This window comes from Aphis gossypii, chromosome 1, assembly GCF_020184175.1.
Source record: "Aphis gossypii isolate Hap1 chromosome 1, ASM2018417v2, whole genome shotgun sequence".
Classification (NCBI taxonomy): Eukaryota; Metazoa; Arthropoda; class Insecta; order Hemiptera; family Aphididae; genus Aphis; species Aphis gossypii.
This window is the reverse complement of record NC_065530.1, coordinates 71,690,303-71,704,739: the sequence shown is the minus strand read 5'-3', so window position 1 is coordinate 71,704,739 and position 14,437 is coordinate 71,690,303. Positions and strand designations below refer to the sequence as shown.

At 24.6% G+C, this 14,437-nt stretch overlaps 2 protein-coding genes across 5 annotated transcripts; one reads left to right on the top strand and one right to left on the bottom strand.

Moving 5' to 3' along the window:
- Positions 1-390: 390 nt before the first annotated feature.
- On the top strand, positions 391-6,723 carry LOC114127187 (protein PTCD3 homolog, mitochondrial). The gene is made up of 13 exons (XM_027991359.2): positions 391-623; positions 717-855; positions 934-1,131; positions 1,518-1,647; positions 1,729-1,870; positions 1,987-2,083; positions 2,160-2,294; positions 3,073-3,274; positions 3,337-3,556; positions 4,212-4,320; positions 4,796-5,034; positions 5,698-5,884; positions 6,506-6,723. Exons 1-13 carry the CDS (start codon positions 607-609, stop codon positions 6,674-6,676), a joined length of 1,986 nt encoding a protein of 661 aa, XP_027847160.1. The 5' UTR covers positions 391-606; the 3' UTR covers positions 6,677-6,723.
- Positions 6,724-6,779: 56 nt separating this feature from the next.
- On the bottom strand, positions 6,780-14,290 carry LOC114127189 (transmembrane protein 179). 4 transcript variants are annotated; one of them, XM_050210990.1, is made up of 7 exons: positions 12,156-12,272; positions 11,987-12,056; positions 11,156-11,279; positions 10,905-11,081; positions 10,512-10,640; positions 8,908-8,992; positions 6,780-7,671 (listed from the first exon to the last, which is right to left on the bottom strand). In XM_050210990.1, the coding sequence occupies exons 2-7, from the start codon at positions 12,003-12,005 to the stop codon at positions 7,417-7,419; spliced, it is 789 nt and encodes a 262-aa protein (XP_050066947.1). In that variant the 5' UTR covers positions 12,006-12,056; positions 12,156-12,272; the 3' UTR covers positions 6,780-7,416. The 4 variants fall into 4 exon arrangements, with proteins under 4 accessions (XP_050066947.1, XP_027847164.2, XP_050066948.1 ...); XM_027991363.2 differs by lacking the exons at positions 11,987-12,056; positions 12,156-12,272 and adding an exon at positions 13,795-14,290; XM_050210991.1 differs by lacking the exon at positions 11,987-12,056.
- Between the last annotated feature and the right edge of the window lie 147 nt (positions 14,291-14,437).

Sequence of the window (14,437 nt, the reverse complement as noted above, 5' to 3'; positions counted from 1 at the left end):
TATTATAATATGTCTATGAATCTTAGTCGTTTTGCATCTTTATTTGTAATTTCATGTTCATCACACAAGGTTCAGTACTTGATAATTATATGATATTTGGTCTTAGGGGCTAGCGGCCCTCATACATCAACTCAGGATAGGATTTACCGGGAAAACCCCGAATTCCCGGTGGGCCTATTCGGGCTGTTTGCCACTGGTGCGAAAGTTTAAGAACCCCAATACAATGATTTTTGAGGAAAACAGTCGATGAGCCAAACATTTAAAATTTTTAACCGTGCGCCTACTGCGCCTTATCATTACACACACCGCGTACGGCGTACTATCACTGCGGGCGCTAGGAAAACCGCACCACCCACCAGCATACTAGGTTAGGTACTGTCGTACTGAGCACGATTCTTTATAATCGTGGTACTGGGTACGGGAACATTGGGTACCTGGGTCGGTGTATTTATCAATTTATCAGTTTATCTGGTTTATCACCCATGCTCGTTCCCGAGACCCGGAGAGTGGATTAATGATTGAAAAATTTTGATATAAAGTACTTATGTAGATGTTTAATGTTTTATAAATAATAGGTGTCTAGTTTTGAAAAGATAGGTTTTTAAAATGTTAAATAACTACAGGTATGTTGCATTATTTGTTTTAAGAAATAATATTCAATTGTTTATATTAATTAACTTTAATATTTAATGTTTATATCTTTATATGTATACTAGGAGTGCGTTCTTAAGAAAATCCAACAAAAATATACAACTATTTCGATTATCATCTGGTTCTTTGGAAAAATCTTCAAGTAATGGAATTAAAATCGATATACCTAAGTATATAAATCGAGGTCCAACTGATATACTAAAAGTAAATAATATTTGTTTTAAAGTGCTCAATGAAAAAAAAAAAATGTATTACCTAATTTTAAAATTTGTTATTAATCAGGCAATTTCAAGTACTGTACAACGAGATCCTACCGCTGCTCATTATAAATACCATGATGACCCATATTTAATACCAGTTTCAAATTTTCAAAAAAGAGCTTATGCTTTAAGTCAAGAATCTGGTAGAAAAGCGGCACATTGGATTCTCAATCAACATCCTGAATTGTTTAATCATAAAGTAGCATTTCCCCCTATTGAGGTACATAACTAAATAAGTATTTAAATTGTTATTATTGAGTTTTATTTAAAATCGTTAAGAAATTATTTAAGTTTTTTATTAATTCAACTTTTAAACTGTTTACAATAATTTATCATATTATTAGAATTTTTATAATTTACTCTTATTTTGAAGTACAATATTTTTCAACATTTCTTAATGTTTATATATTAAATAATGCTTTAGAATATAAAAACAAAACGTCATAATTTGAAATAAATAAATAATTTCAAAAGCTAGTCTTACGAATACTTCAATTTTTTCTAAAAAAAAATGTATTTATATTCTTAAAAGATTATCACTGATTTATATTATAACAAAAACTAAATCACAAAAAAAGTTTAATTATTTAATTGTGTCTACTTTAGAAATTTTGCCCCAAAGTTGTATATGATGAAAGTTGTGAGTTGGATGAGAATGAATTAAAAATAATAATTGAAAAATCTAATGTGTCAGATGCTATAACTGTTCATAACCTGTTAACAAAAAAGGGCATTGGTAATTTTTTTAATATTACTCTAATATACTTATATTTTCTACTAAAATATTTTTATTTTTATTTATATCAATGATCATTAGAAATAAGTTCAGATACACAACAATCACTTTTGGAATTAGTATGTTTTTACAACAATCAAGATATTCTAGAAGAAGACTGGATTGAAGAACGTTGGTATACACAAGCTAATAAAGATCGAGAAGAATTTAGAAATACTTGGAAGTATGTATTTATATGATATATTATAATATATAGTACTAACAAGAAGTACATGATTATTTATTCTAGAATATTTAATTTTTTGACAACTTAATCTAATTTTAAAATAATAATTTTAGATCTAATGGATTTGCAATGACTCTTTTTTCAACTATTAAATCTCCTAATTCTCATCATTATTCAATAATTATACAAGGGATGGCAAAATATAATCAAGTAAAGTATACTAATTTCCTTATTATTTTCACAGTTATAGATTTTTAGCAATAAAATGTATTTTATTAATATTAAGTTTGAAGAAGCATACAAGTTATACAAAGAAGCTATTGAAAAAGGATTTATTTTAACAATCAATGCCTATAATTCAGCTATAAGAACAGCTGTTTACGTCAAAGAAGGAGCAGATCATAAGTGGCTTCATATACAAGTAAATTAATATTATTATTATTATTTTACCAATTGTATATAAACAGGATATTATTAAAGGATTTAGGTCAATTGTGAATTATATTATGGCTAATATTTAAATAGCCTTCTAAGTAACAAACAATATAAAATATTAATTTTCAATGAGTTAATCATAAATTATACGTTTAACATTGAAATTTAAATTTAGTTTGGATTTGATTTTTAAAACAGAACACATTTTTACTATTGATATTAATTATTTGTTACCAATTGAGAATATATAGATCATTAACTATAATTTATTTAATGTACATTTACAATTATTGTGAATAAAATATATAATATGTCTATCACATCTTTTTTTTTTGAATCTGAGGTGATTGAATTGGGGGATGTAATTATTTTATGTATTCAAAGATAAAATTAATTTTGAAAATCAATAAAACAATTGGTTATAAAATAGATTATTCTATTCTACAATCAATAGTAAAACGCTAAATATATAATTATATTTTATACATTTAAATTTTAATTGTTAAAATTAAAGGCCACTGGTTTATTGTCAACTCTAATTATATCCACATCACTCAAAATTTTGATTATCTTGTTGAAAAAAAGGTTTATTGATATAATAGCTCTAATGTTATTACATTTTCAGGTTCTATTTTTTATATCTTTAATTTTACTGTTAATTGTTATACTAGTATTATATTAATTATTATAATTTAAAATATATAAGCATATATTTATACTTTAGTTTAATAGAATATTTATTTTTATTATAAATATGTTTTCAGGAAATATTAACTCAAATGAATGATTCAGGTGTGCCTATGAATTTATGGACTTTAAATTCAATTCTTAGTGTTTTATCTACTATGGCAACAAATTCTGAATCCAAAAAATATGCATTAAAAACAATTGCTGAAGCCAAACAACTTGGTATTGAACCAAGTTTAGCAACATACTATTATTTATTACAAATATTTTGCGCAGACAGTATGTTAAAAATATTAATGATTATTGTAATTTGATGATTTATTGTAAAAATGTTGTTATAGGAAAAAACAAGAGCACTATTCTTGTTGATATTTTAAATGTTATCGAAGAAAAATCATTAACTATCAAAGACTTGGCTGATATAAGTTTTTTTACTGCTGCTATGGAAAATTGTCGGTACCATTTACAAAGCGTTGATATTGCACTTAGAGTTCATTCTATTTTACTGAAGGAAAACAATTATAATTTAATCGGAGATTCATATAGAGAATCAGTCTATTAGTAATTATTTTTTATCTATAAAAAACACCATCATTGTTTCTTTAGCAATTAGTAGGGTTCTGAATGCAAGCAAATGATTTTAAAAAAAAGTTTTATTATTTATAAATTATAATACTTATAATGAATACCATAATTCATTTTCTTGTCTTTATTCTCAGCAAATGTTTTTACATTTTTCTATTTATAAATTATCAATTTATCACTATAATTGTATATTATGAATTATATTAACAATAATTAGTAGTAAGAACTTGCAAAAATTGTGCATTGTCAATAATATTTAAATAATAAACTAAAATAAATCAATGTGTCTTAACCAGGACTAGCTCAAATATTCAAACACACCTAGGCAAACTTGAGTTTTGTCACTTTACATATTATATCAAATATTTTTTTTATCTATAATATTAAAATGTTAAATGCCGCTTTAAGCGTAGGCCTATGTCGCATACCCCTTGAGCTGGGCCTGGTCTTAACTTCAGTACAAATAAAATAATTGCTATTTAAAATGTACAAAACTATTAAAATGTCTTTTTTGCATATTCTTACATTTTAAGTACTTTTTTTTCATTTAAATTGCCTCAAATTTGAACCCTATTAATTAGTTTCATATAAAATGTTTGATTATAATTTACTAATCTACTTATATTTTTAGTCGGCATTTGTTTGCTATATTATGTCAAAATGAATCAGTTGAATTTTTAATGAAATATTACGATGATTTAGTCCCACATATATATATACCTGAACCAAATATTACTGAGGTAACTATATAATATATACATTATAATTTGTACTATAAATATTAATATTATGTTATTATTATTATTAATATCATTATTTTCAACTTAAACTTTAATTTCTGAAACAAATTAATAGACATTAAAAGTAAAAAAAAAAAAAACCAAAAAAATTGATTGAATGAAGTATTCTTAAATTCTTTATCATAATATACTCAGTATTGCATAAGAGCTACAACCAATTTTTATCGATTTTGATTTTATGGGTTGATTTGATAGCAAATTAGTAGCAATATTGATTGTTGAAATCTATTCAGCAAAAAAGTCTTTCAGTTATAACTGTTGCTAAAATATCAAAGCAACACTCATGAAAATGCAGTTCTCATTGTGTGTAAGCTATACCACAAGTCCAAGATTACTCTTTATAAAATGTTGTGTAGTATGATAAACTTTAATGTTTTTTTTTTCTTTTCTCTTAATATTTAATGTATTATTGCAGTTAATTGTGAAATCTATAAATATTGCTGCAGCTGTTGAAATGTACCCAAAAATTTGGTCAGATATTTTAATGTTTGATCAAGCAGATAGAGAACCCATTATAATAGAGTTAATTAATGGCATGGCTCAAAATTTATTCCCAAGTTTTGAACCGTCTATTAAAGAAAAATTAGGTTTATTATCAGGTACAATTTATGATGCTATTGAAGAAAGAAAAGAAACTGGTAAAATAAAAATGTCGTAAGTATACTGTAATTTTTATTATTATCTATTTTTTTTTATTAGCTTTATGTGTGTACAATAATAGAAATACTGTAATTTATACTGCAACTATGAACTCCAGAAGTGCTGAATCTTTTGAAATTGTTTATTGAGTTTTTAACTAATTGTATTATAATATTAAAAATATATCTAGAGTAAAATGAGAGCTATTGGTTTACGTATGTATATAATATGTGTATAAAAATAATTAATATTTAACCAGTCTAAATTACTAAATAATTCACATCGCCCCTCTATGAATCAGTTAAATTTTGTTTTAAAAAAATGAATAATATTTTTATAGATTGATGTAATTGTAAGTATGTGACCAAGAAATTTTGATTTGACATGGATATAGATAGGTATCTGTGATAAAAATAATACAAACTATGAGTGAGAAGTAAGAAATAATCAGTCTTAGTATTCTGAACAAATGTTTTTTGACTTATTGAATTTTCTTATTAAAATAATTTTGAAGACCATAGACTTGTCTTTAACATTTTATAATAAGTATTTTTAAAATAATTATTAAAAATGGCATTTGATCAAATGCATAACATATACAATTAAATAATATGTGTTCATCATGCAACTTATAATTTTTTTCTATTTTCAATCATAATTAAATCTTATTTATTTTAGATGGACTGGTAATATGTTGGGAAATTTGATTAACATCTGTTTGTTTGGAGATAATATTGATAAGGCTACTGAAATTGTTGTGAAACTGCATAAACATCAAAACGACATCATTGGAATTCCAGATAGTCATACAATTGCTACATTTTTAGATTATTGCATTGAAAATAATTGTTTTAATGAACTATTAGTAAGTGAAATAAAAATAAAATAGTTAAGTACTAGTATTAGTTCAAATATAGGTACATAGTTTTAATAAGTTTAGTTGTTACCGATTTGTTTTAAAATCTGTTTAATGTTAACATCTGCAATAATGAATTGTATTTCAAGGGTTATCATAGTATTTTCTTTAAAATTTAACACTTAAAAGAACGCCATATCCGCATGTGTTGTCTGTCTTATAAGTACATAACATAGTAAATTTACATTAAGCACATCACGTTTAGCTAATTTAATTGACTAATTTGTAAATTTCGATTATAATAATTTGATCTGTATTTCCTGATTAAATATTTAAATGTACTATGTAGATTTTGAATTCAAATTCAAATTTTTATTAGAAATATACTTAGCATCAATATTTGTAATTTATTTCAGGTGTCATTTATAATTTATATGATTAGTACAGCAATTTTAAAACTAATTTTACTAACTAAAAATAAAAAGAAGTTTCTAACCAAAACTAAAAGCTATTTTGAACTGTACTTAATCTTCACCTTTAAGAAAATTAGCATCATTACTAAAATATAATAAGCTAATTTAAAATTAAATTCATATTTTTAATTAATAATTATTATTTTGTTTATTTTAGAAGTGCATTGAATATTCTTTGGAAGTCAACTATTTTGAACTAGACGATTTCATTTCAAAAATTATGACAAAAATGACTTTATCACCAATGCAGCGTGCACATTTGTCAAAATTGGTCGGAACTGAACATTATGTTGAAATAGAAAATAAAATTGAATCTGTTAGTAGTTAAGTTCATTTTTATTTTAAAATTTTAGTAATATATGATGTATATATATATTTTTTTTTGCTATATTATTTGAATATACTTTTTAATCAACAAATAGAATATAGAATATTTGCAAAATAATTTGTAGGTATAATTCATAAAAAATTTTGTATAAGTAGCTAAGAGTTGAAAAAGTAATACAAGATTATCCATAAGTTTGGCTTACAATAATTATAAAAGAACTTAAATTTTGGTGTATTCAGGCCATTAAAACATAAACCACCTTTTTTACCAACCAGTAACCACTCGAAACCACATACTCAAAAATATTTCAAGACTATAATATCAAAAATAATACAGTACTATATAAACAGTTTCTAGTACTTGGGGCGCTACAAAACACACATTATAAATTCAAGTAAGATATCTATTATACAATAAAATATATAAAACATTAAAGGGATATTTATTCTATTTTTTAAAATACACAAAATATTTTCATTAATTATAATCAGTAATCATGAATATTTATAATGGATTAAGGTTTAAAAAAAAAAATCTTAACTTGTAAAAGTGATTTTAGATAAAAAAAAAAATAATAATAATAATAATAAAAAATGAATAATAACAATAATAATAATATTAATTTAAATTGATTCAAATAAAAACAAAATATGTTATGTACAAATTTATCATCTATATATTTTATAGTAATTTTAATCAAATGGAATAATATAAATATATACATATTATTAGACTATAAACTATTCAATATGTTTAACATCAATAGTTTTTGTTGGTTGTGATTCAATTTTAGAATTATTACTTTCATCTAAAGTATCTGTTGGAGTAGTGTAAGTTGTCACTCGAGTGGGTGCAGCCATACCTTCATCAATAAGTTTCTGTCTTTCTCGTAACATTGAAGCTTTCATATTGCTCATTTGATGATAATAACAAAGTTTACACATAGTGCAAACTGTCAAGCCAACCCAGCAAGACCACGATGCCCATATACCAAACTATAAAAATGTAATTATAAAGATATTAAAAATATATTTCTAAAAAGTTTAAATGCTATGCAAAAAAAAAAAATTAATTTGTTAATGAAAAATACATATAGATTTACCTAATAATAGTTAAAACTTTTATATTTTTTAACTCCTCAATAGTGAAAACAAAAATTTCCTAAGAAAAAGGTCTAAAATATAAATATTTTTGTACCTAAATATTGTTTAATATTATTTGATATTGATGTGCGCTAAAACTCATGCATGTGGTCAGAGGAGGCGGGACAGAATTTTTGGTAACATAATCTGTGGTAAATTATTATTATATTTTTAAAGATAATTTATTAATACCATTGATTATAGAATAGACTTTAGAATTCTATAATCAATGTTAATACCATCCATGATTCAAGATGACAAGGTATAAGATAGTTGAAGTTTACAATTTATATATATATTTGAAAAAAATATTTAAGCCGCATAAATAACCTGTATATACTACCCCTTCTAAGCTCACGCCTATATTAACAATAGACAATAATTTTATTTTATTAATATTGTGACGCAGTGGCTATATATATGTACAGGGTGTCCCGTGAGGATTTACCCATTGCGATATCTCGTTATCTGTATTTGTTACCACTATGGTATTAAATAATTCACTGTTTTTCTAGAAACTAGAAAAAATATTAAAAATCAGGAAATTAATGAAATCAAAATGTTGAAACGTCAATATTTTCAGAAAAATTAACTCTACAAAATGGCTATCTTCGATTTTTTTGAAAATAATTAAATAAAAAAATATATTTTTTAACTTTTTTACCAAAACATTAAAATAAATTAAAACATAAAATATTTGTAGTTCTTATTCCTGTGAGTCTTATTAAAAAATCAGAATTATGATATGTCTATTATTTCAGGAGATATCGCAATGGGTAAATCCTCACGGGACACCCTGTATATAAATAAAAATATATTTTATTTTTTCTATTATCGGTATATACATATAAAAAAAGGTCAAGAGGGGATCCTTCACCTACATAACTTCCCCCTTCCAAGTGTTTGCACTCATGTTGTGACTTAATCCAGATTTTTAACAGATATATAGTACTAAACCTAATTCAAGCATAACATATTATATTAGAAATTAATCAAACTTAACATACTACAAGTCTATAGCATTGTATGTTGTTATTATTTACACATTATAGTATTTTTAATTTATAATAATTTCACAACAAATTGTACCTGAGCTACTCCAAGTTGAAAGTAAAAACCAGATGTATCAATTCCATCTAGAATGTCAATAGGGTTTCCAGCAGCCATTTCACACCTATAAATTAATATATAATTAATATTACATAAATATAATACACAACTAGATATAAAACAGCTAAAACTAAAATCAACAAGACATTAGAGATCATAAAACTGAAATTTAATTAATAGAATACCTTAAAAAACTTGTTATCATTTTTATTTAAAACAAACATAAATTATATTGAATTAACACTTAAAACAATTTATTATATTTACCTTAACCTGTATGGTATATTTAATTTTAAGTTTTATTGTAATTGTATAATTAATTATAAAGAATATCATAGAGTATAAACAAATAAACTTATTGTACACATGCATACCACAGAATAGAACAATGCATACTTATAGTAGTATAGTATATACAAACAATATAATATATACTTATATTATTTATTTTAAATAAAAAACTTTATTTAGATATTTTTTACAGTATATAATATTATATATATACATAAAAACATGAAATTTAATTTCACAAAAAAATATAGTTATATACGAGGTATGTCCTATGTATGATCTACTGATAAAAGATACATATATTTTACACAACAGTGCTATACCTATTACCTATATAATTATCGATATGATACGGAAAGACTGTATTGTATTTTTAAAATACCATATAGTCTTTCAGTTACCATTTATCGTTTATTTCAGGGACATAGATATGCTTAAAAAAAGACCTATAGGTAATTAGTTTTATCATAAATATTTAATATGATTTCAGAGCAATTGTACTAGCTAATAGAATTCAAGATCCATCTCTGGATAATAATGTTGGTGCATCAGTTAACCCATAAATTATATCATTCAAAAATTTACCACTAGATACTTGTCTATGACTAAACTATTGGTTTTTTAAGAACATACAAAATAGATTTATAATCTAACATGCCACCTGATAAATATAAATATTTGCAGAACTTTCTTTATAATATTATAAATGTAGGACCCTCAAAGATGAGTGTCTTTTATATGAATCCAGAATTCACAACCTGACACAACACATTCTAATCTATCAGCTCCAAAATAGACATACTTTAGTTCTACGCTTATTCTATTAAATGACATTATTTTGTATTTGTGAATGACAAAATATATGGTGGCATTTTATCAGAATACTAATAAGTATAGTAATGTTTAGAACTTAGCATGATCTGAAATACATTTTACACAGAATTAATGCAAATCATCAATAAATAATTGAATATTACAATCAGATAAGCAAAAAAAAAATTATTGAAGTATTCAATAATACGGCTGTTGATCTCATTCCTACAAATCAATTGCAAGTATGATTTTTATTGATTAATTAATAATTCATGATAGAATGAATTATCTAAAACCAGAGTATCAAAAGTATATAATAAATGTTATAAACACTAAACAATGTAATGTATATGAAAATGTATTTCTAATAAAAATTTTCCAGCCACTGAGGGAAAGATTGTCCACAACTGTTAAAAATTGTGAAGATTATAATTTGTAAATCACATGGACTTACATAATAATAAAAAAAAATAACTTACGATGGAAATCTTTCAATCATGTCATTACACCATGTCATAAATCCAAATGTTATCATCAGGGCAGCATTGATTGTAAATATACACATAAGTACACATGTAATGACATCAATAAATGTCAATAAAAATGAACTGAAAAGTACAAAAGAAAATATATTTTTGTATATTATTTTAATTATTGATTATGTATGTTTATAGTCCATTACAAGCAACTCCATTATTTATTAAATAATGTGTTCAAATTAAAAAAAAAAACAAATATAATCACCTACATTTTAATTCATACTATTAAAAAAAAAATAAATTTAGTATTAAAATATTATAATAAAACTTTTAATATTGTATAAAAAAATTGAAAAAAAAAACAATATTTAGAAAAATGTATAAATTACAAACCTGTCTGTTCCTTTATAAGCAAAAATTGACATTCTATAGGTCTGTATTGATGATATTACTAATAGCAAAACTCCGACAAAAATTGAATAGTTGCAATAAGCTTGAGAGGCCCAATTTACTAAAAATTGACCATTCTTCTCAAGCCACTGACCAGAAGAAAATAAAAGACAATGTCCTCTGCAATGTTAAAAATTTGTAATGTTAGATAATTAAATAATAAGTAAGTACATAAATAGCCTTGAATGTATTACTTAAATTCATCTTGATGAAGACTCATTGGTATAATGATGCATAGTGAAAGAATTGCTGCTATAGTATAACCAGCTACTTGACTTAACAATAACTTATTTGTGAGTGCCATTGAAATGTTATTACCTAAACAACAAAAAACATGAGAAAGTGTAATTGAATAATGAAAAGGTAAAAGTAAAGTTAATCATTAAATTGAAATTACATGTCTTGTTTTCAACAAATAAAAACACTTAACAAAGAAGTTTGAAGAATTAAGTTAAAATTTTAAAAACAACGTATTCACTATTTAGTAAATGCACAGAACAACAGGTACTATTAGGTAGTAGGTAATAACTAATAATACTAATATTGCTAATAAATCTTATGTTAATATATATTATTTTATTTTACAATTGAATCTAATATAATATGAATAGAAATATATTATTACAATATGTATTATCTATTATTTCTTTGTATAAATTGTGGTATAATCAATTTTCTTCTTGTCAGTGATAAGATTTTTTTTTAAAACACTGATATGTGTATATTGACATCATAAACTAATCTAATCTATTTTCTATTCATTATAATTTATATTCACAATTTTAGATATACTAAGATCTAAGATTATAAGCGTTTTTTAGATACTTTTTCCAGACACTTTCTTTCAGATATGGGAAAAAAACTCCAGACCCGAGACTACGATTGATAGATATCTATTGTGGTTACACATCTACTACTACGAAATTATAGTACTTAGATATTTTATTATGACTACTACGACGCGCTAAACTATCTCCAATATCAATTGTTACGAATATCAACTAGAACGGTAATAGAAAACTTACTGCAAAATACAACTGCCATACAACATTAATATTTATGCTACTGCAGTACCTACTGCTGTCTACTACGAATCTACGATACAACAGAATATTCAGGATAATAAAATATAATCATAGTATAAATTACGAATATTTTGACTTTAAAAATCGACTAATCAGAACAGTTACATACCTATTTATATTTAAAAATAAATTTATTTCAGTCCTCCGCCACTCAACATTTCAAGTCCTGTTTTTCGAATTGTATTACTTAATTTGAAATTCATAATGATAGTGTACTTTTATGAAACTGCAGTAAAAAAGTTCCCAATATAACTATTAAGGTACCTAATAATGCTAACATAGTTAAACAAACGAAACGATAGTATAGGTAACTGAAGTTAATATTAATGTACATTTTTAAAGGCTACAGCCTACAACCTGTTTCCAACAATAAGGTACTTAGAATATTCGGTATATGGACGTTCCCCCTCCCCCCGAATTGATGTTTATATTTTTTTACATAATAATAATTTTGAAAATAGGTACTTTGGTTTTACCAGAAGTATACGATCATCTTCTATGTATGATATTGATTATTTAAACACATTTTTTTGCATTTTTTGACGATTTTAATGCATTTTTTTAGTTTAAGGTACGAATAATAAATTATATAGTACGACAAATTATCGTCGATAACAATTTTATCATAGCTAGGCCTTTCCTCTCAAATTACCACGATTATATACCTATAATTGGTAATTATATATTATAATAATAATACTTAGGTTATTTATTACCCAATTTAATTGGCAATGATTGATAAACCTAATAAAAATTTTAAATTATAGATCAGGAGCTTTTCGTAGTAATTAGGTAAAGACGATAGGTTAAAAAGTTATGCGAAAGTTTTTCAAATGATATTTAAAATTTTTTAATTTCCGTGAGCTATCTTACCAGAATAAAATGATATTTTTCATTATTGTTATTTAATTTTGTATTTTTGATAAACACTTATTATTAATAATAAGTTATTATATTCCGTGATATTTTTGATTTATATTATTTAATTTTCGTGAGCTGCAGTAGATTTACCTATTTACATTTATACAATTATATTTATATATTCAATCATTTTTAGTTTTTACATTTATTTATTTGCATTGTGTGTTATTATTGTCTACTTATTTTTTTTTTTGTTCGGGGGAAAGGCATGGGGGGAAACGTCCATATACCGATATTCTTATAGTAATCCATGGTCAATATCTACCAGCACGGTCTTAGAAGATATCTTCTAAATAATATTATAATAATATAATAATAATCTAATAATAATATTATATCTTAGTCCGTGCTTTTAAGACCGTGTCTACCAGTAATAATTTAGCCATGATTAGAATTATGATCTGAGATAGTACCATTATATTACTTTTGTATCATTGTACTTTCTTAATTATTTGTCTATTTTTGTTAGTATTGAATTCAAATATTTAATTGTTAATCTTCTGTTACATACCTTTAATTGTCGAGCTGAATAGTATACAACAGCTCTTAATAAAAAAAAAAAACCTAAACAAAATCCAAACATGGCAAAATATAACACTACATTAACTATATGTCTATATATTATATATACATATACATAGCATACATATACATAATATACCTATTAAATATCCTCTGTGTATCTAACTACACTATCCACTCAGATTCCTACCCGTTTATTATAGAAATCTCTCTACTCCAATAATTCCCGGCAACTCTCCTAGAAGGTAATTATGGTGTCATATTCTACTCGACATCTTAAACATGTAATAAACTAATAAACATACCTATTATTCATATTGACGTTTTCCATCACTTTTATTGAAAATTACTGGAAACTTTTTACTTTTAACCTCTATAATACACCAAGGATATTCAATTTTCCATTGGAAACCATCCCTGAAGTTTTAAATTGAAACATTAGGGCATTAGGCGTGTTTTGGCGGAGTAACCATCAGTAAACTGTTATCAATTTGTTTCAACAAATTATGGTGTACATAGATACACAAAAAAAACACATCATTGTAAAATCAATACATTCCTCACTCCGTTCAGAATCTATAAATAAAAAAACATGATCATTATTAGTTTAGGACCTATTCAGTTTCTATCATTCATCATTGTCACGGTACTAGCGGTCTTCAGGGGAGCATGCAAAATTCTGAATTTTTAAATGGGGGGGGGAGGACAACATATATTTTAATTTTCATATTTTGAAACAGAATATTTTTCGGATTACTTTGATACATAAAATAAAAAGTTGGAATTCAGACAAGCGACAAGCAATTGGCAAATAGCAATTTATAACTATTATAACCTTAAAAGTTAAAAGTATATGTATTTAAAGTTTAGGTCAACGGAGTAGTAGACAAACACACAAACATATTGTGGGGTATCCCAAAACCTTTCCATTCCACTCACCAAAATTTA